This window comes from Fusarium oxysporum, chromosome 8 (genome assembly GCF_000149955.1).
Source record: "Fusarium oxysporum f. sp. lycopersici 4287 chromosome 8, whole genome shotgun sequence".
Classification (NCBI taxonomy): Eukaryota; Fungi; Ascomycota; class Sordariomycetes; order Hypocreales; family Nectriaceae; genus Fusarium; species Fusarium oxysporum.
In genome coordinates this window covers 551,333-578,019 of record NC_030993.1, presented here as the reverse complement: position 1 = coordinate 578,019, position 26,687 = coordinate 551,333, and the positions used below count along the sequence as shown (strand labels likewise).

General features: G+C 48.0%; 11 protein-coding genes and 1 non-coding gene across 18 annotated transcripts; 4 read left to right on the top strand and 8 right to left on the bottom strand.

Moving 5' to 3' along the window:
* Positions 1 to 213: 213 nt before the first annotated feature.
* Positions 214 to 2,023, top strand: FOXG_18416 (uncharacterized protein). 2 transcript variants are annotated; one of them, XM_018398490.1, is made up of 3 exons: positions 214 to 461; positions 518 to 943; positions 994 to 2,023. In XM_018398490.1, exons 1-3 carry the CDS (start codon positions 265 to 267, stop codon positions 1,889 to 1,891), a joined length of 1,521 nt encoding a protein of 506 aa, XP_018236554.1. In that variant the 5' UTR covers positions 214 to 264; the 3' UTR covers positions 1,892 to 2,023. The 2 variants fall into 2 exon arrangements, with proteins under 2 accessions (XP_018236554.1, XP_018236555.1); XM_018398491.1 differs by having other exon boundaries at positions 214 to 943.
* Positions 244 to 4,278, bottom strand: FOXG_02846 (uncharacterized protein). Of its 2 annotated transcripts, XM_018380315.1 has the most exons (6): positions 3,671 to 4,278; positions 3,127 to 3,621; positions 2,848 to 3,068; positions 2,430 to 2,782; positions 2,080 to 2,380; positions 244 to 2,024 (listed from the first exon to the last, which is right to left on the bottom strand). In XM_018380315.1, exons 1-6 carry the CDS (start codon positions 4,013 to 4,015, stop codon positions 1,994 to 1,996), a joined length of 1,746 nt encoding a protein of 581 aa, XP_018236552.1. In that variant the 5' UTR covers positions 4,016 to 4,278; the 3' UTR covers positions 244 to 1,993. The 2 variants fall into 2 exon arrangements, with proteins under 2 accessions (XP_018236552.1, XP_018236553.1); XM_018380316.1 differs by having other exon boundaries at positions 3,127 to 4,278.
* Positions 4,279 to 4,507: 229 nt separating this feature from the next.
* On the top strand, positions 4,508 to 6,246 carry FOXG_02845 (high-affinity iron transporter). Of its 4 annotated transcripts, XM_018380311.1 has the most exons (4): positions 4,508 to 4,771; positions 4,840 to 4,964; positions 5,017 to 5,465; positions 5,523 to 6,246. In XM_018380311.1, the coding sequence occupies exons 1-4, from the start codon at positions 4,744 to 4,746 to the stop codon at positions 6,025 to 6,027; spliced, it is 1,107 nt and encodes a 368-aa protein (XP_018236548.1). In that variant the 5' UTR covers positions 4,508 to 4,743; the 3' UTR covers positions 6,028 to 6,246. The 4 variants fall into 4 exon arrangements, with proteins under 4 accessions (XP_018236548.1, XP_018236551.1, XP_018236550.1 ...); XM_018380314.1 differs by having other exon boundaries at positions 4,840 to 5,465; XM_018380313.1 differs by having other exon boundaries at positions 4,508 to 4,964.
* On the bottom strand, positions 6,239 to 6,328 carry FOXG_18415. Its single transcript has one exon. It is a non-coding gene; the product is annotated as a tRNA-Arg (tRNA).
* A 726-nt stretch (positions 6,329 to 7,054) lies between these two features.
* FOXG_02844 (uncharacterized protein) lies at positions 7,055 to 8,576 on the top strand (the record flags this gene model as incomplete). Its single annotated transcript, XM_018380310.1, has 4 exons — positions 7,055 to 7,244; positions 7,298 to 7,804; positions 7,861 to 7,895; positions 7,965 to 8,576. 4 exons carry the CDS (start codon positions 7,055 to 7,057, stop codon positions 8,574 to 8,576), a joined length of 1,344 nt encoding a protein of 447 aa, XP_018236547.1.
* A 91-nt stretch (positions 8,577 to 8,667) lies between these two features.
* FOXG_02843 (uncharacterized protein) lies at positions 8,668 to 10,785 on the bottom strand. Of its 2 annotated transcripts, XM_018380308.1 has the most exons (10): positions 10,660 to 10,785; positions 10,547 to 10,606; positions 10,485 to 10,498; positions 10,401 to 10,437; positions 10,322 to 10,347; positions 10,195 to 10,268; positions 9,935 to 10,144; positions 9,544 to 9,885; positions 8,939 to 9,491; positions 8,668 to 8,892 (listed from the first exon to the last, which is right to left on the bottom strand). In XM_018380308.1, coding segments are annotated over exons 1-10 (1,428 nt in total). In that variant the 5' UTR covers positions 10,661 to 10,785; the 3' UTR covers positions 8,668 to 8,781. The 2 variants fall into 2 exon arrangements, with proteins under 2 accessions (XP_018236545.1, XP_018236546.1); XM_018380309.1 differs by having other exon boundaries at positions 8,668 to 9,491.
* A 54-nt stretch (positions 10,786 to 10,839) lies between these two features.
* On the bottom strand, positions 10,840 to 11,621 carry FOXG_02842 (uncharacterized protein). Its single transcript, XM_018380307.1, has one exon. The coding sequence runs from the start codon at positions 11,555 to 11,557 to the stop codon at positions 11,090 to 11,092; it is 468 nt and encodes a 155-aa protein (XP_018236544.1). The 5' UTR covers positions 11,558 to 11,621; the 3' UTR covers positions 10,840 to 11,089.
* Positions 11,622 to 12,053: 432 nt separating this feature from the next.
* On the bottom strand, positions 12,054 to 14,828 carry FOXG_02841 (DNA polymerase sigma subunit). Its single transcript, XM_018380306.1, has 3 exons — positions 13,617 to 14,828; positions 12,809 to 13,526; positions 12,054 to 12,760 (listed from the first exon to the last, which is right to left on the bottom strand). Exons 1-3 carry the CDS (start codon positions 14,681 to 14,683, stop codon positions 12,473 to 12,475), a joined length of 2,073 nt encoding a protein of 690 aa, XP_018236543.1. The 5' UTR covers positions 14,684 to 14,828; the 3' UTR covers positions 12,054 to 12,472.
* Positions 14,829 to 15,018: 190 nt separating this feature from the next.
* Positions 15,019 to 15,503, bottom strand: FOXG_02840 (uncharacterized protein; the record flags this gene model as incomplete). The annotated part of the gene is made up of 2 exons (XM_018380305.1): positions 15,019 to 15,335; positions 15,392 to 15,503. 2 exons carry the CDS (start codon positions 15,501 to 15,503, stop codon positions 15,019 to 15,021), a joined length of 429 nt encoding a protein of 142 aa, XP_018236542.1.
* Positions 15,504 to 16,043: 540 nt separating this feature from the next.
* On the bottom strand, positions 16,044 to 17,896 carry FOXG_02839 (uncharacterized protein; the record flags this gene model as incomplete). Its single annotated transcript, XM_018380304.1, has 6 exons — positions 16,044 to 17,003; positions 17,053 to 17,179; positions 17,232 to 17,542; positions 17,598 to 17,626; positions 17,680 to 17,808; positions 17,857 to 17,896. The coding sequence occupies 6 exons, from the start codon at positions 17,894 to 17,896 to the stop codon at positions 16,044 to 16,046; spliced, it is 1,596 nt and encodes a 531-aa protein (XP_018236541.1).
* Positions 17,897 to 18,634: 738 nt separating this feature from the next.
* On the bottom strand, positions 18,635 to 20,204 carry FOXG_02838 (uncharacterized protein; the record flags this gene model as incomplete). The annotated part of the gene is made up of 3 exons (XM_018380303.1): positions 18,635 to 18,825; positions 18,875 to 19,849; positions 19,976 to 20,204. The coding sequence occupies 3 exons, from the start codon at positions 20,202 to 20,204 to the stop codon at positions 18,635 to 18,637; spliced, it is 1,395 nt and encodes a 464-aa protein (XP_018236540.1).
* An 869-nt stretch (positions 20,205 to 21,073) lies between these two features.
* FOXG_02837 (uncharacterized protein) lies at positions 21,074 to 24,166 on the top strand. The gene is made up of 2 exons (XM_018380302.1): positions 21,074 to 22,740; positions 22,789 to 24,166. Exons 1-2 carry the CDS (start codon positions 21,135 to 21,137, stop codon positions 23,469 to 23,471), a joined length of 2,289 nt encoding a protein of 762 aa, XP_018236539.1. The 5' UTR covers positions 21,074 to 21,134; the 3' UTR covers positions 23,472 to 24,166.
* Positions 24,167 to 26,687: the final 2,521 nt, after the last annotated feature.

The following is a 26,687-nucleotide window of genomic DNA, read 5'->3' as shown; positions in this document are numbered from 1 at the left end:
TATTTAGGTAAACTTAGTATATTTAGTGGGGTCTTAGTCCATCTGATTTTGGCATCCTGATTTTACGTTAGAAGTTTATTACCCCGTTGAGGCCTGTCTCGGTCTTTGTCTCAAAATAACAAGCTAAGCACCAAGCGCTGACATGGCGCGCTATAGAGGAATAAATAAGGCGTCCAGCCACCTCCCCGCAACGGACTCAACCTGAACGGCAATGTTCGTCTTGCTACATCCTTATCTTTTTCCTCTACCTGTAGCCCCATTACCATGATGTTTTGGGATAATGTTTCTCTGCCGAATACGTGGGTCATTGTGACTTTAACTGGACTGTTGTTTCTATTGAGTCGCTATGTATCGCCCTCCCTCGAATCCCTCGAGCCACCGCTGCTTAACCCTCGAGTTCCGCTGGTAGGACACATCATCTCGATGTTCAGCGAGGGCGGCGGATTCTATGTTCGACTCTTGTAATTCTCCAGCCTCCAATGAACACGCAACGGCATACAATTCTGACCGGTCACAGTAAAGAACGCAGAATGCCCATCTGCACCCTCCCCATGCTAAACGGCAAAGTCTATATCATCAACTCCCCTGATCTCATCCAATCAGCCTTGAAAAACAACGATATTTCGTTCGATCCATTTCTTGTCGAGTTCTCCAAAGCGATGTGGGGTCTGAGCCAGAATGCAGGAGATCTAATTTCTGATAAGGAATATTTGAAGACGGGGCTGTCGATCATTCAGTCTACTCTTATGGGTGAACCACTGCACAGGTTGAATCTTAGCGCTTTGACAAGGCTCATGACGTATCTTAATCCTATTCGACCTGGAGAAGAACTAGATGCACCTGATGTATTTATTTGGCTTCGGGATATCTTGACGGATGCAACGGCGACAGCTCTTTTCGGGGCGAAGAATCCGTTGACGGTGGATAAGGCGCATCTCATGTGGTGAGTCTTCTTGGAGCCTTATCATTGTTTTGGTCATTAATCGTCGACAGGACATTTGATAAACAATCCATGTTTGTGGCGTTGGGTGTCCCAAGCTTCATTACCAAAAAGGCGATCAATGCGAGAAGAGAGATCAACAACCTGCTTCTGACCTACTATGAATCTGGAAGCGAGCTTGAAGACGGTGTCTCTGACATTATACGCGATAGAGTTAAGTTTCTTCGTAGCACTGGCTTTACGGATGACGACCTAGCTCACATGGAAACGCTGTTGCCTTGGGTTGGAGTTACCAACACTGCGCCCACTTTATTCTGGCTTTTCGTCCACGTCTTGACAAACCCACATTACTTATCTCGTGTGCGAGCTGAGATTGAGGAGATTACTATTATCACAAATGGGCCCGACGGGAAGACAGCGACATTTGACGTTAGAAAGCTAGAGAAATGCTGTCCCTTCCTCCACGCCTGCTATCAAGAATCCCTTCGTCACTATCTTCATTCCATCGGCAACAGGAGAGTCATGGAAGACACCAAGGTCCAAGACGCACAGGGCCGAAGTTATCTGCTCAAAAAGGGATTCAACATCCAGTGGGCGCCATCAGTGACTCACTTCATCGACGAGATCTGGGGTCCAGACGCGAATACCTTCAAACCTGAGCGCTTCTTAGATGTATCGGTGCAAGATGAGAAGAAGAGAAGAGGCTCACAGTTGTCATTCGGAGGTGGAAAGCATCTATGTCCTGGCCGCAAGTTTGCGTTTACGGAGATACTGGGATTCGTTGGTGTCGTTGCGCTTAGCTTTGAGGCTGAGGGGCTGAGTTTGCCAAAGTCAAGGGATCCTGGGGTTGGAGTTGGGCCGAGAATGCCGGATTGGGGAGGATTCGATCCTGGATTTAGGTTAAGGAGGAGAGAGGGTTGGGAGGATGTCACTTGGGTATTCCAAGAGTAAGCGGCTCCAGCATGCAGCAATTTTCCAGATGGAAACATTATTAAATAGCTCTCAAAAATATTATTCCAGAATATTTTCTCTATAACACATAAACATTTTTCTTTACTTGGCCGCAATAGGAGCGGATCCATACCTATACAGAATCATCAGTATCGTTACGAAATGTTTTGAGAAAGGGGGCAGCTTACAGAGTAATCGAGGCAAGGCCAAGAACGCCTGCCACACAGCTAAACACAATGGCCACGTAACCTTTCGTAGTGAAACCAGATGGCAGAGGAGGCACCATCATGTTCTGCCCGGTCAAATCCAGATAGTCCTCGGTGTTGCCAGCTGCATTACCAACAGTCGAAATCCCCTGATCCGCACAAATCTTCTTATGTTCCTCTGGAATCGTCAAAGTCTTCTGCATTTGAAGTGGTGACGAAATCATCGTTGCGATCAGACCAGTATCCATGTGCCATTCGATATGACAGTGGAAGAGCCAGACACCTATCACAGTTAGATCCTGCTTATTACAGGTCGCTTTGCGTTGACGTACCTGGATTAGTAGCTGGGAATCGAATGACGAAATTTCCCTGTGGATACACGAGGAATGTATCTCTTCGCATTGGCACGGATGGGTAAGTAATGTTAGTCCACGATGCATTATAGTGGCCTGCGTTTTCTTCACTGCGGTGCACGACTTGGAATGTTTGGCCGTGGAGATGGAAAGGATGCCTTCCAGAGTCATCGTTGTTGAGAACTATTTCCACAATCTCGCCGTGTTTGAGGACGAAGGAGTTTGTGTCGGTTCCATAAACGGTTGGGTTGGTTGCATTTTCGCCTGCGGATAGGACGGTATATAAAGTTGGGACCTTGGGTGAAACGTAGGAGATGTCGTTGAAGAAGGCACTAAAAGTCGTCAGTATGAATGTACTAATCTTTGTCAGAGGACAAAGGTATGGAGGGCCGCTTACTAGTTCGCGCCGTCACCAAGGTTGTTCATCGTGAGATCCAAGGTGATGGTGTGATCGGCCTTTTCTAACAACTTCTCCCCGTCTGTGGGAACAAGCTTGAAGTCATCATAAGGCTCAAATTCATTCAAGACAGCAGCTGGGGGAAGCTTCTTGTCGGAATCGTACTCAAGCCAGCCTGTGACATTCCAGTTTAGACCATCAGGAATAGAGTCGAACAAACTCTACCAATACAGATGATCAGCTTGTATAATAATACAGCGTCCAGAAGGGTCAACTTACCGTATCCATACTAGCCATCATAGGGTAATTCGCCCCAGTCTCATTCTTCATCGTAACCAACACAGCGTACCGTTGAGCACTAGCAATGTAAATCATATCCGTCTCAGCAGGCTTTGTCCAGACGCCATCAACCTCAACGATCTTCATAGTATGCCCTTCAATCCAGAAGTACTGAGATGCAAAAGCACCCACGTTCACCAAACGAAGAAGATAGGTTTTCCCAGGCTCGACGGGAAGAGTCATGTTCTGTGTGTCATTCATGAGTGCTGAATTTGGAACGGGCTCTGCGCCGGTGGGGTTCTTGTAGGAGACGAATTGTTTCATGAGATCTGGCATTTCGTCGTGATACCAATCTGACAGTGTGATGACGTGCTCTTCGTCGTATTCACCTGCATATGGATTCTTGGGATCTTGAATGATGAGTGCTTGGCGTAGACCATCTGGGTACTGAGCTCTTGTGTGAGAGTGATACCAATAAGTTCCGACTTGGTCGGCCTGTCAAGAATCAGACCTGCTCCTTTCACAGCTTATGGACCAGACTCACCGTGAAGTTGTATGTGATGGAAGCGCCAGTGGGGATGTTGCATTGTGTCACCATAGCAGGTCCATCCATGAAATTTGTTCCATTTTGGTACATTCCATGCCAATGAATGGTAGTTGACTGGTTCCCCAATTGATTCGTCACTTTTGCGACGATTCTGTCGCCTTTTGTGATGTTGATGACTGGGAGAGGCCATTGGTTGTTGATGCCGATTACAGGACGCGCTTGTAATCCATCGGGGTTTGCAGTCGTCCATGTGATGTTCCAGTCGAAATGCACATCCTTTGCACTAACCGTTGGTCCGGCAAAGAGGATGGCCAGCGATGAGACGATGAGTGGTAGAAACATCGCGACTGCTACTTGAGTTCTAATTCATCAGTCTTGTTTCTGTATACGCTCGCGGAGCTGATGAAGAAAGATGAACTAGATTAATTGGTGACAGGCTCAAGTTGCATTTGCCCATCCAAAGCCATGCAGGGAACAGATCAGATAAAGACTGCGGCAATTCCTCACCAAGCCACATGGTACCGGAAACCTAGCTCTAGTTGCAATTGAGTAAGTAACCTTACTTTTGGCACCAAACTCTGGATAACCGGCACGCCCAAGATACGAGGATCAGCCCATTAGAGTCAACAATTCCACAGTCTAGATTGATAACTATCGGATAATCGGGAGCGCGATTAATTTATCTTATCGATCTTGTCAAATCAGATGGCGTCAGACGCACCAGATCTCGGAAAGTCGGCACTGGCAAGTGAAGCGCCAGTGAAGAATAGAAGTGATTAGCGCAGTGTCAGAAGTTATCTTATCCATCTTTTTTACAGGCAGATGACTTGACTCGGAAAAGTCGGCACTGAGGCTGGGATCTTTGGCGGCGCTAATGGCGTCGTAGTGTGGGAGGGATAAAGTCAATTCGGATGGTCCACTGTCTTGTGAAAGCGACTTGGGCGCGCATCAATATATTGTTTCGTTCCATTGCATATCCCCTCATACCCAAGATCTCATGAGTTTCTCGTCCGTATATCTTCAAACTTGTACCTGATTGCCTGGTCTGTGGCCAACGAGCTCATATCATCATGACAGTCAACGTCTTTGCTGTTCCCAGTATGTAACCACTTGGCTAAGGATCTCATCCAGTCATGGCTCGAAATGTCTAACAATTATCCAAATAGTCTTTTTCATCTGTTTCCGAGAATGTCTCGAAACAAGCATCATCGTCTCCGTCCTTCTAGCATTCTTGAAGCAGAGTGTCGGCGGCGAGGACGATAAAGAAACCTACAAACGCCTTCTCAAACAGGTGCTTTCCCCCTCCTCAACTTCATCCTCCTTTCAATCTAACAAAGAATCAGGTATGGATTGGTGTAGGTCTCGGCCTCGCCATCTGTATCTGCATCGGCGCCGGTATGATCGGAGCATTCTACTCCCTCGGCAAAGATGTCTTCAGCAAAACAGAAGACATCTGGGAAGGAAGCTTCAGTCTTATTGCGGCGATTATTATCTCTATTATGGGCGCTGCTCTTTTGAGAGTTAATAAACTTCAGGAGAAGTGGAGGGTTAAGTTGATGCAGGCTCTGGATAAGAAAGATGCGATTGCTACTTCTGGTCTCATGAGCCGTTTCAAGCTTTGGTCGGAGAAGCATGTCATGTTTATTCTGCCTTTCATCACCGTTCTGAGGGAGGGTCTTGAGGCTGTTGTGTATATCGGAGGTGTCAGTTTGGGGCTTCCAGCTTCTTCGTTTCCTTTGGCTGTTATTTGTGGCCTTGCAGCTGGTTGCGTCGTTGGATACATCATTTACAGGTACGTTAACTCTTCCACACTTCATGAGAGGGCCTAGCGGCTGACTATCTTAACCAGAGGAGGAAACACAACATCTCTCCAAATCTTCCTCATCATCTCCACTGGTTTCTTGTATCTCGTCGCCGCCGGACTCTTCAGCAAAGCCGTCTGGGCCTTCGAAATTCACGCCTGGAACAACATCATCGGAGGTGATGCAGCAGAGGTTGGCTCTGGCCCTGGTTCTTACGACATCCACAAGAGTGTCTGGCACGTCAACTGCTGCAACGCTGAGCTCAACGGTGGTGGTGGCTGGGGTATTTTCAATGCCATTCTTGGTTGGCAGAACTCTGCGACAATCGGGTCTGTTGTCTCTTACAACGTTTATTGGCTGGTCGTGATTATCTGCTTCTGCTCCATGACTTACATGGAGCGATACGGTAACCTTGGTGTGTTTACACCACTGACGACATGCTTTGGACTACGCAAGAAGACTGTCCCCGAGAAGCCGAGCAGCATTGAGAATGAGCTTATGCCTTCGAATGGAGATGACAAGACTGCTACGCCAGTTGTAAACAACATTTAAACGACAAATATCATATGATATAGTTGAATGAGAATTGGTAATAAATAGAACGTGAAACGTATAAAAACAGGTTCAAGCTTATCATTCTTAAAAAAGTCTTTATAAAACATTGGAGAAGCGGAGGAGAGCTCTTGTGGTGGCTTAGTCTATTCTCCAACGACCCACCTCAAACGCAAAAATTTGCAAAAGGAAGGATCCGAAGATCGTGTGTCGACCACGCCAGGAGTCGAACCTGGAATCTCTAGAGAGTTCAGAAGATGGAGACCGAAATCTAGCGCCTTAGCCATTAGGCCACGCGGCCGGTGTATTTGATGACAATTTTTCTCCCATCATCGAATAGGAATCTTACAAACATGGCATCATCGCGACGCTAGATGGTAAAGGTAACGAAGCTGAATCTAACTATGCTGGAGGACGATATGATTACCATGACACTAAAACTTCAAGACACAGTAGAAGTTGTTACTATTGCCAATTTGTAAAAGAAAATCACAGGCAGAGAGTTGTTAAAGTAATGAAAGATACAATTTGACCGTGACATCCCCGCTAGGAATCAACGTTGTCAGTCAAGCATAATATTATGCAGCAGTAAAAAGTTCGCGGCATATCAGTGAATCACTGCTGCATCACAAAAGGCTACCATAATAAGATTGAATTGTTTCAGAACCCGGAGCACGATGAATCTGTGCTCCATCTCCTTGTGAGCTCCTTGCCATGTCCTTTTACTCTCAATACCTGGGAGTTGCAGGGTTATCACCTTGAAAAGGGAGAGAGTCTTCCATCACTGTTCACTCTATCTAGTCTTTCACCTTTCACCTTCACATCACCGCTACTGAGCCACTCTCTCTACTCGGTATACAACATTATCACAGCAGGGGTTCAGCACATCACTAAATCAACTCCTAAAACTCATTCCTCTCACTTGAGCAACCCTTCCTCCAACACAACACAATCTCATCTTGCATCGTCCCCCAAGACAGCCGACAAGATGATGGAGGATCTGACCCCATAGACTCTAAAAGTTTCTATGTCGGAGGGCGTCACAATCGATGACTTGACCATCACCTTCAGGCGCACAATCCGCGTCCCTGACAACAAAAACACCAGCGGACTCCCACCGGATGAGGGCATCTTTCCACTATTCAAGATCGAAGACTATGCTAGAAAGCTTCCCCTATCGATGGCACAGAAAGGCGGCATGTTTATCCCCATGTATCGTGAGCACACCTGGCCTCTTCTCATTGACCAATACTTACATTTCATGTAACAGAACGCGAGGCTTTATGGATCGACTTTGAGAGTAGAAAGAACTACGCCATCAGAATCCACGTCGGTAACGTCAACATCGTCTCGGGTGAGCCCAGAGCTCCAACCTTTGCGACCGAACTTCGTCGTCGACAGCTCTTGAAGCAAGAGAAGAGTATCCAGGATTACATTGTTGTTCCCGACCAGAAGTGGATAGACGGTGTCGCTACTGAGCCCGGCCAAGTTCGTCAGTTTGTAGCCATGCCCATCTCAACCAACTGTTCCGTCGAGGCCCAAATGAACGGTGAAGAGTCCACCGCCGGCATTCAGTTTGACATCACGCGTCTTGATCCTCTCCTCTCTGGTCCCAAGGACAACATCAACATCATGGTCAAAGATCTCAACGGCGAAACATCCAACTACTTCCTTTCGCGTTTCAGCAGAGTCGAAACACTAAAGTTGCTCGTCAAAGCAAAGGCTGGAGTCGATGTTGCCTATCAAAGCTTGGTATCGTCATCGCAACAGCTTAAAAGTATGGACTACACGCTTCATCAATGCCAGGCTCCCAGTAAGCTGACTATCTCGCAGACAAGCTGAGGCTGTGCGACTACAATCTTAAGAACGTATGTTTGAATCGCCGTCATACCAGATCAAGTAGTCTTTTAAATGCTAACCAGAATTGTGAACCTTAGGGATCACTTCTTCATCTTTTTGTTCGTCTTCGTGGTGGTAGCTCAATGACTGAAGAGCCAGAGATGAACATCGCTGCTGGCGGTCTCATCCGTCAAAACATCATGGAACAGCCCAAGGGCGAATACAAAAAGACGTCCACAGTCACAGTCAACTTGCAGATCCTCAACAGTAGCAGTTTCAAGCGAGTTACGGGCCAGGACCCCCCAAAGAGCCCCATCTCAGCCGCTACTTACACCAAAGCTGGTCATCCATTCTTTTCGCTCGACGAAGGACCTGCTACTATCTCTGGCAGCTTCTCTGATTTACAATCGCTGGCTCAGCTCAAAGGGCGGCCTGAGCGTAACGTTGGTGGCATTCCCATTCTTGATGTTGAAACTAAAGAGATCTTCCGCGCGTGGGTTTGCAAGGCCTGCAAGGCCAACACTGCTGTAATGCGGTCCTGCAAGTCGTGCAAGGGGCGCCGTCCTCTGTTGAAGAAGCGCAACAAGATCAGAATTCTGAACCCTGAAGGATCCAAGACTCCTTTCCGACTCTCTTGGGAGATTGCTGAAGAACTCGAGAAGAAGCTTACCCTGTTTCAAGAACGATGTATCATAGATACAATGGTGTAAATGATGGAAACTTGAGGGGCGGATTGTGAGATGGCAGTTACGTTGCTACCTCCATTTTTAGAATTGAATATAAAAGACGGCAAGGTAGTAACCCAGGTTGGTAGGAGGCAAAATGGGGTTGTATTCATGGTGTCTTAGCTAAATTGACTCGCTTCCTATACTATTTCAAATCTCTTTCGAGACAACCACTTTCTTTTGTGAAGTCTCAAACTGCCTTATTCTGATCCATTGTGGAATAGTTTACTTCCGTCACTACCAAAGACGAGGCATCTGTATGCTCACCAGCAGGATACTTTTCTGCGGTGTAACGATCAAGCTAGACATTTTCAGACCATGCATCATAGTAATGGGGACAAACTTACCCAACGAACAACAAATAGCCAGCCAACCATTGCAGCACTAACACATAGCATACCGATGTACCCATTCCGCCAGTAAGGTGCATGATCAGCAGGGAACATGACTATGCCCCAGAATGTCCACAGTAGTCCATCACTTGCAGCCATTGAGGCTAGAGTCACACTTCGAGCGGCATCATCTGCTGTCCGGGCCAAAATGTTGCTTGACCAGCCATAAAGCAGAGGATTGATGCCGTATGCTGAAGCTGAGAGGTACAAGGCTGTGAGATTTCCTGCAACTGACATTCCAGGGATTAGCAACACAATGCTGCAGATTATTTGGATCGAGCAGAGCAAGAAACCAAGTGACATTCTTCGGTTGTACCGATCCATGAAGAATGAGACGGAAAGCTCGGCAACAATGCCGACTGCGTGGGTAGGAATCGGGAGGGTGTTGACTTCGGACTGTGTGAAGCCGTCAATGTCCTTGCGAAACTTGAGATAGAGAAGCATGAGTCCCTGTACAACATAAGACTGAAGCGCCGACCCAAGAACTGCAAAGACGCAGCAGACATAACTATCCACCTCCATTAGTACCGAAGCTAGATAAAAGAGTGAAGATTACTCACAGCAACGGATGTCCCATCACCCTTTTGACAAGACTCCACGCCTGTATATCATGGCCGTCTTCCTTCTTAGGCGGTAGTCGATCAAGCGCAAGTTGTCGTTCCTTATCACTCAGATAGGAGGCATCTGTGTACTCAGGTACATCCGGAAAGAAGAAGAAGCCAAAGATAGCAACAGGCAAAGTGATGATGCCGTCTATCAAAAACACCCACTGCCAACCCTCGAGTCCGGCATGACCTTCCATTGACTCATGGATGGCAGCCATCATAGCTCCCGCAAACATTTTTCCGACTTGACCAGCCACAGTGAACATGGCGGTGCGTTTGGCGATTTCGTTGGATTTGCTGTCAGATCGTCAGCTTTGCTAGTGGAATGGGAAGGTGTGAGACTTACTACCAAGAGCCCATAATGTATATAGATCCCGCATAAGTACTTGCTTCAGCGAGACCCATCAGGAAGCGAACGGCACAGAGTTGAGCATATGTCTTGCAGGCTGCGCTGGCCATGGTGAGGCCTGCCCACACGACGACCATGGAAGACATCCATATTCGAGGGCGGATCTTGTGGATGATTATACTGCTGGGTATCTGACCGACCAGCATGCTTAACAATATGTCAGTTGGTCCTGGTTAGGGGTTTGGGCGAGTTCGTACCCTGCTGAGGCCATAGAGAGAAGGACATTGTACTGGTTGCCACTCAGCTCGAGGGCTTCTTTGAGACCTGCTACCTAATACACCGTCAGCCAAAACACCCTCTTGCGTGCTCTTTTATCTTACTCACATATGCATTGGCAAAGGCCTGTCTGTCTGTGACTTCGGCGTCAGAAGAGCGTCATCGATGCTACAATGATGAGACTTACCAAGATGATTGAAAAAGAAGCTAAAGCAACAGAAAGTCTTGTTCCGTTAGTTTCGGACCCGAGGACAAGTGAAAAGTGACCTACAAGAATAAAGAAATCTGCTCAGTGTTAGTTGTCGTTGTCGTCGAAAGGTTGGAGTAACATACCGAGTTTTCGTATCAACCTCTTCTCCTCTTTACTCGTATCACCCCAGAGATAGTCAAGCACTGGAAGCACACATAAGTCAAAGAAAACCACCTGTCAAAGTGAACAAACTTACTTCTTTCCTCAAATCGACCTCGTTTCGGTGTATCAAGGATAGTTTGAAAAAAATACAAAATGTGTAGCGGGAGTTGATGTGAAGTTAATAATGCCACTGGTTCTATTGGACCAATTCTTTTTTTGGTGGAGGATCCATCAAGGTTCACAACCGATCAGTCACTTACTGTTTTTAGACAATGCCAAGAAGATCCAGTCTAGAGATGCTTATCTGATAAGATCCATGAGCTTCAAGAATGAATAAGACATATTATTGCCATCTGACATGACTTAACCATATAGTGGGAATCTGAAAACCCGGGTAAGTTGTAGCAGTACACCTCACCCAAATAAAGAGGGAACGCGTGAACAGCCAACAACGCGCCAGAACCTCCTATCAACGACCTAAAAATACAGCCTTGAAAACACCATAAATCCATCACGAGAAACATCTAACTCCTCCTAATCCTCCCCCTAAACTTCCTCCCACCCCCGCGTCCTCCCCTCGTATAACATGCAAAACACCTCGAATCATAATAAACAACCTCTCCACCCCTCGGCATCTCCACAATCTCATTATCCGGATAAAGCGTACAACTTCCCTGCTCCGTCGGCGAAGCCGGTTCTTCAAAGCTAATAAGCTCACAGTTGAAAAGATCAAACTCTTTACACTTTTGCGCGCAATCCTCAAGGTATAGACTCTCCAAAACCTGACTATCTCCCTCCTTGGGTGCGCCGCGTACGTTGCAGTTTATATCTTCGGCTGGTTCTGAGATGAGCGTGTAGGCGGGGCATGATGATGTTGTGGTAGGTGCTTCGGTGATGGTGGTGGTGGTGGGTCTTGGTGTTGGCTTGCAGTTGTTTGCGGTGACGCCTGCTGCGAGGGTCGCGACGACGGCGATGGACTTTGTTGAAGGCATCTTGACAATTCTCCAGAAAATAAAGAAGATTGAGAAACAAAAGAAACGGGGATAAATCAGGGGAGATTCAGATTTAAGAACGTTAATGTCCTGAGCTAGAGTCAATAGTCTGGGGCTAAGACGACGCCACTGTCGATAGTTTCATGGCGGTTAATTAAACTATAGCATGGATCTGCATCTGGGATCTACTATGCTTTGGGGACAAGAAAACTCAAGATATCTATCTAAATAATAAAGTGAATCAGGTATATCTGAAGTTGGATGTTTACTTTCTCTCTGGTGTCTTGGGCTATGAACTCCATCGGCGATGTCCCGATACTGCAACCTTCTCGACCCCTGTCATCATCACTAGACCTCATTCTCCTTAGACACCTTCACGTCCACCAGATCTCAACCTCAACCCCATCGCCATCTTCAATCCTCTCCACAGCCCTGCATATAGCAGAGAAGCAGTGAGAAAAAGTGTTGTCCAAAAAACAACGAGTTTTTCAACAGCTATAAACCGAAGAAAGGATGTCGAATGCATCCGCACTCTTTCAAAAAGCAAATCTGCAAGTATCGTCAGCGTAGTGGTGTGTCATGTCACTGCATCGGTTAGTAGATCAAGTTCGAGTCGTGTGAATAAATCGTCGTCCAATTCTAGGCCACTAGGCCGATGCGTGAGCGCCTTTCAGTGGAAATGTAATCTGCGCCAGTCCCAAAAACAACATTCAATGCCCCCCTTCATCACGGCGTTACTATACACATGAGTAGCAAACAAAAATGAGAAAACAAAAGACAGTAGTCTTTCATGCCAGGAACCTCCCGTCTAAATTTCCATGCTTTTCATAAGCGGCAAAAAAACTCCAGCATCAAATAACATGCACAACCGATGGGGGTATCAATATGGGCTTTGATCGTTCAGGGAAAGTAGGATCAGGAAGAACAAGGTCCGATATGTTTCTCATGTACGTGGCGAAGGAAATCTCGCTGCATTCTGAAAGAGGAGTAGTCGCCTCTGAGAATCACTTCAAGAATGTTGCCCTGGTTGGGATCACGGGCAATCTCGTCCATTCTGTCACGTAACAGATGGAAGGCGCCTTTGAAACGGTCGAGGATTGCTACGGTGTTGGACGAGCCGCCGGAGATGTCGTTGCCCGAGTTGTTGGGGTCGATGATGGAGAGACGATCGTAGTTCTTGTACGTGAGGCTTCGGACCTCGGACTGGGACAGTCAGCAAGGAAAGGAACATCAGAGTGTGGCACGACATACCTTTCTAATGTACCCAATTGGTCTGGTCAGGGAGATGGCGTTGGTGTCGTGGCAGAATTCGCGCCCGTAAAGGTGGAAGAACTCGAGAAGCATCTCGCCAAGATGATGTTCGGGAATAAGGTTTCGACTTTGTACCTGTGGCATAAGCTGCAACATGCTGACAACCAAGCAAATCACTGTGAAACCACCAATTCCTCCATTTACAGGTTCATTCAGACCACGCATGAGTAGGAAGTGTTTGATCACAGTCACGAGGATAGGCATGGCAGGATATTGGGCCTTCCACTCAAGGAAAGTGTCGACAGCGTTCACACCACCCAAGTTCTCAAACGAAACATCAACCTTGAGACCAGTCTGCTTGTCAACGTATTTGACCAACGGAACTCTAGCGTGGGCAATAACCTCGATGGAGTGTTGGTCAGCTACATGTTGGCTGGTGAGGAACTTCTGGAACTTGTACAGCCAGCTCTTTGCCGACAGGTATGTTGGGGGACCGCCTCGCATGAAGCTTGCTGAGCAGACAACCAGGTCCATGTCTGCGGTAGGGAGGTAGAGACCGGACATGAAGGAACCAAAGGGGTGGACTGAGGCGCTCGCAAAGTTCCTTCCGTCGCGTCGCATGGCCTTTCGCAGGTTCTCGACGAGGTTGTCACGGATTCGCTGTTCAAAATCGCGGGGTCGGACGTATTCGTAGAAGTCGATGATTTCCTTGTGTAATCTATATAAGTTAGTATGAGTACAGAAAGCTTGGCCGGCAATGCGGATCCATGATGACCGAGAGGCGATAGAAAGGGTGGTCTAAACTTACCGGAATGGCATGTTCATGGTAGCAGAGTGATCGACAGTATCCCAAGGACATGGGTCCTCGGTTGCCTTCGGTTGCCAACTGGGCAGAAGCGCACCTTTCGAAGGCTTGGTCGTAGCCTTCTTCAATTGTCCGTAATCGGGAGGCTTGATCTCATCGTCGGCAGTTCTCTTGCGAGATCCAAGGGGATCATTTCTTCGCGACGTATCCAAAGTCCCATTAGCAGGTGCCCGCGGCTTCTCGGGGAGACGCGCAGTCTCAGCTTTAGGTCCAGAGGGCGCGTTCGGGGGCGGTGGCGGGGGTGGTTCACGCGGGGGAGGCGGCGGTGCTTCCTCTTCCTCTTCACTGCTCTCTTCATCTTCTGTCAGGTCAAACGAGATAAAGTCTTCGGCTTCGGTTGAAGCAGCCAGTTTCTCCGACTGGTCTTCCACGCGGGCTTTTCGGATCAGCTTGACCATATCCCGCTTCTTGCGGGTGCTCTCATCGGGACATGGGAGAGCAGTGTAGGGATCGGGATTTGACCACTTAGGTGCAGCATCGCCAGATTCATCGTCTCCGGTTTTGGCTCGTTTCTTCGAAGGTCCTTCGGTTTCGGAAGATGAAGAAATGTCCATTTCGAGCTCATCGTCGTCCGATAGCTCATCAACGTCGCGGAACTTGGCAGCGCCTTCTTCGCCAAGTCGTTCTTCGGGCATATTCGCAGTCGCTCCAGACACCAAAGCGCGTTCAGACGGATGAGGCGGTGGTTGCCATTTTCTTCCTCCTCTGCCCCGACCTCGGCCGCCACCACGACCACCATCGCGACGCGGCCCTCTTCTATCAGACGGCCCACGATAATCAGTCGGAAAATCAGGCATACCAGCCGGCTTATCTACACGGAAGGTAAAGTCGCCCTGCGGCACGCGCGGGCGGTATGAATCAGACTGGCCATAATTATCGCGGGGCGGTCGAGGAGGCAAGTCGTACCTGTCGCCAGGTCGATAGCTGTCGGTATCGGGACGGGGAGGACGGTCATTTCTTGGGCGCGAGTCGGGACGCGAGTTGCGCGGCCTATTGTTGCGCGGAGGCATTTTGTATATTCGTGAATGCAGATGTTCTTTGTGCGGTGGATGAAGCGATGATGTCGCGAAAGAAAAAAAGATCCTTCTTTCGCGAATGGTTGACCCGCACTAAACCTAAACGAGACAGAGGCGATCTCGGGGTTGTTAGTCAGCATACTGCATCACTGGTTTTTGTGTTACCCTAGAGAAACATGAAATAAGGCGACGGCAGGAGAGCGGCGTGATTCCGTTGATCAGGAATTAACATAGTTTGACCGAATGGCCCATCAATATTGTATAACTCGATGGATTTGTTTTCTCATGCAGTCTATGTATCTTGGCCTGTGTTTGTCCGTGTTTGCAGCTCATTCCTTGTTTGCCCCCTCCGGGTCGTAAGCTGACACTTCAATCTCACAGTGCATCGTCGGAACACCAAGTTGCTTGACTCCAATCTGCGTCCAAATCACCCTATGATTAGGCATCCACTTCTTGTAATTCTCCGCCATTCTCTGTCCAACTTCAGGTGTGATTTCCGTGTGGTACGAGTTGACTCTGAAGACCTGCTCCCAGCCTTTTCCACCAGCCGCCTTCAGCGCCTTGTCTACATTCTCGAAAGCCAGGTCAATTTGCTCGAGTTGAGTCTCTGCAAAGACGAGGTCGCCATCTTTAATAAAGCAGCCGCCTGAAGTTATTTGTCAGTATTTGTTGGTGGGAAATTAGAGGGGCGTGGGGACATACCCTGACCACTGAGCTCGATTCGATCGCCAACACGGACAGCTTGGGCGTAGTTGAGGAAGTTGCTGAGAAACTCCCCAACACCTTCGTAAGTGTAATTCTTGAGTTGTGACATGTTTGCAGACTGCCTTGGGACACAGACAAATGTTTGATGTTTGTTGTACGCTAGAATTGGTTGAATGAGATGCCCAATTGATCATGGCTTACTCTGTCATTTATACTCATGCTTCACCCTCAGTCGCATCATGCAGAGTAAGGCGTGCAGGATGATCTGCGACCATAACATCGAGCATAACGTTGGCATAACGTTTTCCGGTTTAATATCGTTCCATATCTGAGTAAGATACGACCATGACAGCCCGAACCGGCTCAACGAGGACGATTATCTTGAACCTCCAACGGACAGTTTGCGTATCGGATTTCCACAGCTTTGTGCCAAGACGGTCTAACATAGAGGTGGGCATGACAAAAGCAGCAGAAACGGAACCATTCAGCGCCCGGTTCGGATCATAACCAAGGCCAACGGACATTGAGCAATCTCCATGATTATGCTTAAATTATCTCGTCAGATCTTAGCTTCTTGGCTTCCGCTCCACCATATTCGTCAAGCTTCTACTGCAACCCGCTCAACTCTATCCATCACTGTAATGTCTGTCTACTCACTCTTCTTGTTCTTATTCTTCGCCTTTGCAGCCGCCAACTTAGCATTGACTTTCTCAATCGCCTCCCTCGCCCCATCCCACTTCTTCCTCTTGCCCTCCCCGTCAAACACCCTCCACACAAACGGCGTAAAAATCCCATCCATCAACATCCTATACAAAGCACGATCATTCCACCACAACCTCCACCCTTTCAATCCCCACCCGAGATGCTCATACACTTGTGCCCCAGCTGCCTTGTCAGCCCATGCAAGCCAGTCAGCTTGTCGCAACCAACCAGGCGACACGCTGCCTTCGTTAGCGAGCTTACAGATTAACTCGTGCTGTTTGTCCGTGGCGCGGTTCATTTCATCAATTGAGGGAAGAGGGGAATTGCCCCTCCAGATTTGAGCGATTGCCATGGTGCAGAGATCGCTGATGGGGAATGCGCTTGTTGCGACGAGGAGATTGCCCATGAAGGCGAGTGAGTCTGGGTAATCGAGCGAAAACACGTTTTGGTAGAGACGCGGAAGGGGTTTCCCACGAGAACCAATTGCTTCTGCCCATTTTGGCGTTGTGCTGCGCGTGGGATCAACGCTGGGGTCCATGAGACTGAAATCTCCCTTGTATCCGGTGCACCAGATGATCGTGTCAACATCCAGACGCGTATCATCAGCGAGCTCAATCTCTCTGGGCCCTGTGACGCGCTTTATCTTAGGGACTGAGGTGATATCGCCCGACTCCAGCAGAGGGATGAGATTATCCGACACGACGGGCAGAGTGTGCAGGACAGAATCCGCAGGAGAAAGACCCCATTCAGACCTTATCTTGAACGCATTGTCCTGCATCTTCTTGCAGATCGAATTGAAGATGATCTCGTACAGATGAGGAAATGTGTTCTCAAACATTCCCATAAGGGCCATTGTGCGCGCTGTGATGGTGTGATCGAATGGAATGCCATCGCGCTTTCGTGGGATCTGCGACAATGAGCATCGCGACTCGGTCAATTGACCATGGGCAACTCACAACTATAACACCATGACTGCGAGATAACCAGACTTTTTCGGCATGCCCACAAAGAGCTGCTGCGGTATCAGCGCCTGTATTAGAGACGCCGACAACTACAACGCGTTTGCCCTTGAAGAGCTCTGGTCTATCATCAACGTTAGTCAACTTGCGAGCCAACAGAGACAATAGTGACGCACCGTTTGAAGGCCCGTGAATGTAGAACCTCGCCTTCAAATTGCTCCATGCCCTCGACCTTGGGAATATGAGGACGATTGTTCCCGCCCGTCGCCATAATAACCTTGTCGAAATATTCGGGCTCAGAGCCCTGGATGTCTACAACCCACCGATTACGCTCGTCATCGCGTCGCAATTTCTCTACCGATACGCCTAAACGAAGCTTATCACGAAAGTTGAAGTGGTCTACGTAAGACTCAATGTACTCTTCCACTTTGGCGGACGGACAATGGCTTGGTGTGGAGTCTGGGTATGGAAAGTCTGTAAATGCGGCCTACAATAGTCAGCATGTCTGCCAGAACATAAGGTGAATGAGATTTAGTTAGTACCCTCTCTTTGGAGATGTTGATGATGGTACCTCAAGCATGTCAGCGACGCATTCTGTACGACGGCTTTGGGTTGTGTGCTTACTCGGTAAGACTGATGTCTTGTCTTGCTCGGTGTAATGCCAAAGACCTCCGACATACTCACTACGCTCAAATCCAGTTACGTCGAAGCCGACTTCGAGCATATTCTTGACGGCGACAAGACCGGCGACGCCTGAGTTGTGTCAGTGCCATCTTCAATTGAGATACCCGTAATACCCACCGAGGCCGATGACAGCCACCTTTTGAGGCTGCTTATCCATGTTTACTTGGATTCCAGCACTACATCCTAAACGTAGATTGACAGTAGTGCCTCAGCTTATATACATTTTCATTTTCATGGAAGACCCGGCATCATCTCAGCTGACAGCACAGACCCCATCAAAGTCAGCAGTCAGCCCAACGGAGCATTCCGGCCTAGAGTACTAGCCTAGTAACCTTTGTACCTGGTGGTCACAATTAACCTTAACAGCCGGACATCCGTTGGTGTTTTTGAGAAGCGCCCGCCAGGTCTATATGAGCAAGGATGTGAGTTAATTGAAGCATCTTCCCGATTTCCCAGTATTGTGAAGCATCTCATATCTCAATTGAATAGAAGCGCGGTAAGGTACTTTGAACTACGGTAGACATCATGTAAGGCGGAATTGGTCCCGCAAACACGCCACCAATAGCTTGATGGCTTGGATCTAATGCGCGATGCTGGAGAGAGATCAGATCGATTAGATAACATGCAATGTTCTTACTGGTGCAGATGCCGAGCTGAACGGTATGCTGTGCGCCATGACCCATGAGCCGGCGTAAAGTCGACCCGACGACCGACTTCGGATCATTAATGAGGCCTGCATTACATCGCGAAAAGGTATATCTCTGTCCATTTCTGTTACTAAATATTACTCAACCGCAACCATTCTCTACTTCCCATGTATAAACGCATCGCCCTTGATTCCCTATCTACTACAGTTTGTGAGTCTTATATGATACATATTTATAACAAAAAGCTTCTAAATCCTTGCCCTTAAAGTGGTAAAGCTGCTTAGAAGCAGTCCACGAGCTACTGTAATCGATACCCCCGCGAGAACGATAATGCCAAGATAGAAGAACACCAGAGGCTTCGCGCCCACTTTCTCCAACATAATACCGCTCACCGGGTTGGCGATAAGCAGCGATAGTCCTACACCAAAGTTGGTAGAGCCTGAGCAATTGTTAGTCTTATCCCCAGATGCTGCTGATGGGATACATACCATAATATCTTGCATAGTCTTTTGGTTCGCATGTATTGCCCACGATGACTGGCGACAGCGCGTAGAAAGATCCTGCCATGAGACCCCAAAGTGCTGAGAACACGTATAGCAGGGCGGCAGATGTCGTGCTGAAAGGGATGAGAACGGCAGACATCAAGATGACGATCAGGACTAGCGTGCCGACCATAGAGTTGATTCCACCGAGGCGATCGCTCAAAAGACCCATGACCAAGCGGCTAACGCATGAGCAACCGCCCATGACTGCAAAAAGAGTATAGCCATCTTGGGCAGTGAATCCAGCACCGGTTGATATAGCTGGGAGCAGACTGCCTATGCCACAGTTCACAAACTCCATCAAGCAGATCCCACAGGACACAGAAGCGAAGCTGGGGTTCTTCCAAGCCGAGAGATAAAATGCCGGTCCTGACTTCTCAACCTTATCCTGCTTGTTGGTGCTGAAGACAGCAAGCCGTTTGAAGGGTAGGAAACAGACGAATCCTACAATTGTCAAGCAGCTAACCACTATGGCCACAATCCTCATGGACCAAGCCCAACCAAGATTCTCAAACGTTGAGCGAAGAACAAGCGGAAATATGATAGTTCTAAGGGAAGATCCCATAACGGCAGTGCCAATAGCCAAACCTCTTCGTCGAACAAACAACTTTCCCACTACTCCAACAGCAACAGTGCTCTTAATGCCGGTGCCAATACTGCCAAAGACCCCGAGGCATAGCATGAACTGCCAGTACGTCTTACACTCTGCCATCAAGGCAAAAGTGGCGGCTGAGCAAATACCACCGACTGCACTTAAAACTCGAGGCCCGTAACGATCGAGCAGAGATCCGTAGAGGAAACTGAGGACCATGGAGAGAAATAGATAAATACCGGGAATCCAGCCGATTTCACTGACAGAATTGCCTTTTAGTTGATGAAGACTGAAATACGACTGGACTATGCCGATGGAGGCGTTGAAACCTGGGGTTTAGGTATTAGTTAACTCTGTTAGGAGGAGGGGGTGTTAGAAAGCATCTGATAAAACAGCCCATGTTGAGGCAGTTCAACCAGATGTTTCTTGACACCGCTGGGGGGCGTGAGACGAACCAGTGGAGGTTATTAGAAAGAGTAGTGAGCCCAAGACACAGATCCATGCACCCCAGTCTGACTCGTTGTCTTTGACGATTGGCTTAGAAAGCTCGGATGAGGAGCTATTGGAGTCCTCAATCTCGTCTTGTAAAGAAATAGTAACATACGGGGGAGCGCTCTCAACGTCGACGCCGGGGGTCTTTTCCCGACCTTGCGAGTCGGCTTCCTGTTGGGTGACCATTTCCATGAATGCTATGCTGCAGCAAGTATAAAATGGGTTTCATGTGTGCAAGTAGACAAGTCCAAAAACTGATCTTGCCGCTGATATATATATACTCCCTTCATCTTTAGTTTGGGAAGTAGGAAGTTTGGTCAATTCATCATGAAAGCTTATGATTTCTGAGCGAGAGATATGAAAGCTAATACATATTCTCCTCATCTTGAGTGAGTACCCGATGTTATTGAGTTTTAAGAAGCCCCATCTGACAACAATTCTCAGCGAGTAAATTTGATGGAAAAAGAAAGCTTTTGTAGCTAATGCATCAAAAGTTTAAGGATACTGCGGCATTATCTGCCACTATTCTTGTTATAATGTGTGTAAAGTCGATGCACTTATTCCCCAGATCTGAAGTTTATCCCGCCGACTCGTTGAGGCCTCTCACTTAAGATCTACGGTTGCTATGCTGAGAACACGTGGAAAATAGAGTAGTAAGAAAAGCATTTGGAGATGACCATTTGTAGATATTTTCTCAATTTTCAGGTGCCATTATTTCTAGCACGGAGGCCTATGGTGAGAGCAAGGAAGCTTTTACTTGCTTGGCGAGAATAAATATCCTAAGCAATTTATGTATAACTCATACACCAGGCAGTCAAATTAGAGCGTGTTAATCGGTAATCAATAGCCAATTTAGAAAGTTAGTTTATCCTAATAGCATGTTATTATTTTGCTCAATAACATTATCAGATTGAGTCAAACGTGATTGAGCCGCATGCCGAAGCTAAAACGAATCTGACGTTTTCAGAACCAACCAACCACCCAAATCTCACCATCTGACCAATCACATGACCCCATCAAACCACTCAGCCCGGAAACTACGGCATCATACTTTTATCGTCATCAGCACCAACATCAACATCATGACAAACCCATAGTCACCGCCTCACGTCGCGAAAAGACATGCCACCTCTAAGCGAGACCATCCGAAATGGCATCTCCGACTCGTTGGCGCGTACCCAGCTGTGGCTCAACACGCCTAATGGCCGTGGCGTGCTAAAGTGCACCGTTGCCTACACCATCGCCAGCCTTGCGACTTTTGTACCTTTTTTGGCGAATTTTCTGGGCAAGCCGGAGGGCAAACATGTCGTTGCTACTATTACGGTGTATTTTCACCCTGCGAGGTCGGTGGGGTCGATGATTGAGGCTATTCTTATTGCCGTCGTGGCGGTTGCTTACGCGGAGACGGTTTCGCTGTTGTCTATGGTTACTTCGGTCTTTTTCGGATCGACTATGCATTTGGTAACGCTATCGCATGTCTTGGTTGTTGTGGTGTTTATCGGTGGTGGGTTTGGCTTCATGGGTTGGGTGAAACAAAGGATGCTGAATCCGCTCGTCAACGTCGGCAGTACCCTCGCAGCTCTTGCGATAATCGGTGTCGTGACCAAAGAGAGCCACGTGATGTCGAACGTGTTCTCAAATGAGAAGGTACTCCAGGTATTCAAGATGCTGGTTATGGGCATCACGACGACAACGGCGGTGAACTTGCTTCTTTGGCGAACGAGCGCCCGTACATCACTTCGCGAGACGATGAATCGAGTTTCGATACCGCTAGGAGATATGCTATACATGATAACGAACAGTTTTCTTAGCGGATCTGAAGAGGGACTTGTGTCAGATGGGTTTACAGCGGCATCGACACACTATGCGAAGTCTTATGCTCAGATGATGAAGGATATGAGAGAAGCCAAATTTGAGCACTACTTCCTTGGACATGAAGAGATTTACGAGCATGAGAGGACTGTTGCCAGATCTATGGAGACCTTGGCACAGGCTTTGGGTGGTTTGAGAAACGCGACGAATACTCAGCTTGAACAGCTCAAGCACCCAAAGCAACTCAGTCCAAAAGCATCAGGAACGGCTTCGCCAAATACCGCACGTCAGCTGTTTGAGCAGTTCAACGAGTCGATCACCATGTCTATGACAGGTGTCCGACAGAACCTCTGCAGAATTCTTCATGAGCCTCAGTTCGGTCAACCTCCCAGCTACGAAATCAACGTCGACGAAGATCTACGGCGCAACTTGATGGACTCGTTGAGTACCTTCGACACAGCCAGATCAGATGCCTTGCAGGGACTCTACGATCGAATTGAACAGATGGCTTCATCCCACGAATCAACGCGCGCTAATCTTGAAGAAGTCGCCGCTGCTTGCGGTCACTTCACCTTCAGTCTTCAATCTTTCGGCGAAGATGTTCTTCAGTACCTCGACGTTCTGGATGATCTCGAGTATGTGATTATACGCAAGAGTCGAAGTTGGAGATGGCTGCTCTGGTGGAAGACTGGTGCTGAAGAAGATCGGAATAAAGCTATCAGATTATTCGAATCTGCAGAGGCTGATACGCTGATGCGAACGAGGCAGAGGTCTGTTAATGTAGCCGATGGCTCAGCTGCTGTTCCTGCGCCAGTGGATTTAAGGACTTGGTATAATGCGCCTGATTTAAACAAGATATTAGGTTGGTTCTGGAGAAATCTGTCTGCGCTTTTTAAGAAGATGGCGCGAGACGATAGTAAGTTTGGTCTTCTCTTTGCTTTCCTCACTCGCTGACTTCAACTAGTTCAGTTCGGCCTCAAAGTCGGTATAGGAGCCGCTCTATGGGCGATGCTAGCCTTTCTCGAAGAAACAAGAGAACTTTACACCGAGTGGCGCGGTGAATGGGGTCTTCTGTCCTTCATAATCGTGTGCAGTTTCACAGTTGGAGCTGCAAACACCGTTAGTCTGGCTCGTTTCATCGGTACGCTATTTGGAGCTTTGTTCTCCGTGATCAACTGGAAGATAAGCCATGGTTACGCCTTGGCACTGATCCCTCTTGGCTGGTTGACGAGTTTCATCAACTTCTACCTTGTTATACAGCACGGCAAGGCTTCTTTGGGGAGGATTAGTCTTCTTGCGTATAATGTTTCTACACTCTACGCTTATAGAGTAAAGAGAAAGGCAGATGGAAACGACGCGACAGAAGATGGGCAATTTAGTCAACCTGATATCATGGAGATTGCCAAACGCCGAGCCATCGCCGTCACGGCCGGTATCATTTGGGGTCTTGTGGTTTGCCGAGTCATATGGCCTATCTCAGCCGCCGGAAGTTCAAGGAGAGCCTGTCTGTTCTGCATCTACAGATGGGCCTCATCTGGAAGCGAGGCCCTCTCACTGTCCTTTTCCGCAGTGAAGGGTCCCAGAGCTATCTCAAATCCGGCGAACAAGCTGCTCTGCAGAGATATGCTGCCAATTTGGATAGCTTGAGACTAGCCGCCGCTTCAGAGTTCGAGCTACGAGGCCCTTTCCCTATGGAGGTCTACGGCCGTGTTCTGAAAAGTACCATGCGTATCCTCGATGGCTTCTACAACATGAGTCTCGTTGCTTGTCGAAAAGGCCATCTCACAGAAGGTGAGAGGGCATTACTCGAGTATACCGCCCGCGAGCGCGCTATTCTGTGCGATCACATCTGTCAGGCCTTTCAGGTCGTCGCTAGTTCCACAATGCTGGAGTACCCATTCGCAGACGCTACACCAAGTATCGTGTCAGCACGCGAGAATCTGTTGAGCAAGATCTTTGAGTTTAGAAAAGAACATCCCAGGAGACTAATCAACGAGGGTGGTGAGAGTAGTGATTCAAATAATTTACTTGTTGAGGAGAAAGACTATGCACTGCTTTATGCGTACGCTCTTGTCACAGGGCAGGTTGCAGACGAATTGCGGATGGTTGGAAAGGAGATAGGGAGTTTGTTTGGTGTTTTGGACGAGGATACCCGGCTTTTGCAATAATAGAGACAGAACTCCACGAGAGTATCCATTTAAAGATGCTAGCATTTCATTTGCATATCCTTCCGAATTTCGCAAATACTGCACATCGCAAGGACAATTTATTCACATACAGACACTTCCATTCTGCAGTAGATCCCTCACAACCCTAACATGAGAACCTAAGCAAACTTAATTCCCAAACCGGAAACGAAACCTGAACACCAGGTTACCCAAAGCTGTACATTTTCTCCAAACTCGAGCCACCAGCACCCAGCGGCTTCCAAACCTCGAGGCTACGAGAGCCTAACCCAGTCAATATCTCAGGAATAACATCTATCAACCAAAGATGTTCAAGAGCCAAATAACTCGAGCTGGCTTGAGCTATGGAAATACTCGGAGAAACACATGACTTGCAGCCCTTTCTTTTCGAAGTCCAGCATAGAACGAAGTCGGGTATCCTGATTTCGAACCCTTTTGTCAAGCACAAGTATGGCGCTAAGGGAGGAACAATTGACGAGCGAGCATCGTTGTGCGTATTGTCAAAGCCTGGAGAGAGTAGATCCGAAAGAGAGTAATCCACACTGAACAAATATGGCCAGTCCAACACACTTTCCGTGTTTCCGAGGAAGTCCGGCGCATATCCAGGGTGCTGACAAATCGACAAATGATCCTGTTCACTACCATTGATGGTATCGCCAGTCATGCCAAAGGGCATCGCTCTCATGACTTGGCAGATGAGTGTCGGAAACACTGACCAGGCGTGTGGCCGCAACATGCTAGTGGTGCCCTTCGAAATGTGTAAGTTGACTGTAGACATTTGAAAGGGTATCCTTGATACCCGGGGCTGTGGTTCTAGGTATGGAAATGTTTGTAGAGGTGTTTTCCAGACCTGTCAGAGTATTGAGTGATTGTTCGCTGTATGTAAGGGACGCAGTTAGGTATCATTGTTTTCCCGTTTCCTCGGGCACTTTAGTGTTGACTTGCGCTCGTCACGTAGTGACCTTTGTGTGGTTGTCACCCAGCTAAGATCAGCGTTGAAGCCACTGCACTCCAAGCCTGCAGCCCTACATTGGAAGCATTTTGGGGTGGGTTTGTCACATTTCTGGTGTTTTCGGCGACAGTTCTTACATCCACCAACTGAATATTTGCATTGAGTCCTCTTTTGAATAATGGCGCAAGTTGTTGGCACTCAGTCAACAACAAATGGTGGAAATGAGTTCCGAGTTTGGAAAAGGCTTTCCTCGACGGATAAGAGAGCTTGGGAACTTGAAAGTGGGGGTAGACAGATGGGGCGGACTTGATAGAACGGGAAGGTTATAGTGATGAAAAGTTGAACTCGAAGAACAGTTGTATATTTTAATTAATAAGAGAGAATAAAGCCCCTGCGTTGCCTGCTGCAAATTATAAAGCATCACCAACCCAAACCCGCTCGACTCTTTTATTTCGTATCCTAACGGCCTGAGGAGCCAATCTGGCACGAGGCCTCCAACGTCACCGGCAGCGGTGGTTCCTGAGGTTGAAACGGTCGAGCAGGAACGGCAGTGCCTGGGCCGCGAGACTGAATAGTTGGAATTCTTGCGATAGGAAGAAGCTCCGAGGTAGCCTAGTGTTCTGTTAGGTTGCACAACAATCCGGTGAGAAGTGTGAACTTAACTATTGGTCTACGGCTCAGCATTCGACGAGGTGCTGCGGGTAGATTGGATACAGGTATATGGACAAGAGCGTCTGCAACATTTGCACGACTACAGAAGTAAGTTCTAGCTGGTAAATAATGAATTATAACCAGAACATACCAAACTGGGCAAGTTATAGATCGCTCCAGAAGCCATGGGTCAATACATCTGGGATGGAAGCGATGACCGCATGGTAGAGAGCGAGTCTGGGTACCTTGTTTAAACTCATTAATACAGATAAGGCAGCTTGGCGCGCTCGCTTGTCCTGGACAGTTTGCGACTTGCTTCGAAGCATCAATTTCAACCGCTGCTGCCTCTCGATAGCAAGTTATTGGTATCAAGTTCAAAGCCTCCGGAATGAGGCATATGTTTCTCGCCCGCTGTGGCACTGGGACATCAAGTTGATAGGGTTCTGGCCTATGACATCCCCTTTTGCTGAGGATAAATGGTGTAAGTAGCACAAGGCCAAATGCGATAATGCCTAGAATAATGAAAATGACCGAAGGTTTACGATGTTCGCCATTGCTTTCTCTGGCAATTAAATCTGGCGTTAGAATCATACCCGAAAAAGCAGGAAAACGAAGGCGATGAGGGAGTTGCTTGTGTTGGGTGGTGAGATGAGCAGGATAGCGTGGAGGGCCCAGGTGTCAAGATAAGCCAAGGGGCCATCCATAAAGGCCTACTGGGATGAATATTCCCTCATACATATTGAATCTGCACGGCCAGTAGAGTCATCCGCGGTCATTCAGAGCCGCAGGCAAAGGGTCTCGACAAATCAGTGATTATCCTATCCTTATCCTTGATTGGTCTGTCACGGTCTCAAGAGGGGGAAAATCCCGCGTCTACATCTGCCTCGCCAAAGAGCCAAGGGTCAGCTCAAATGAAAAGCCAAGCTTTCAGCTGCTAAGAAAACCGTTTGATACATTCTTGGCAATAATTAATTGTCAGAGAAATTTGACAATGTATGTGATTTGTCTTACCCGAGTTAGATACCTGGTCAACATGGCTGGCCATGTTACGATATCTTGAGACATCGATGCGCC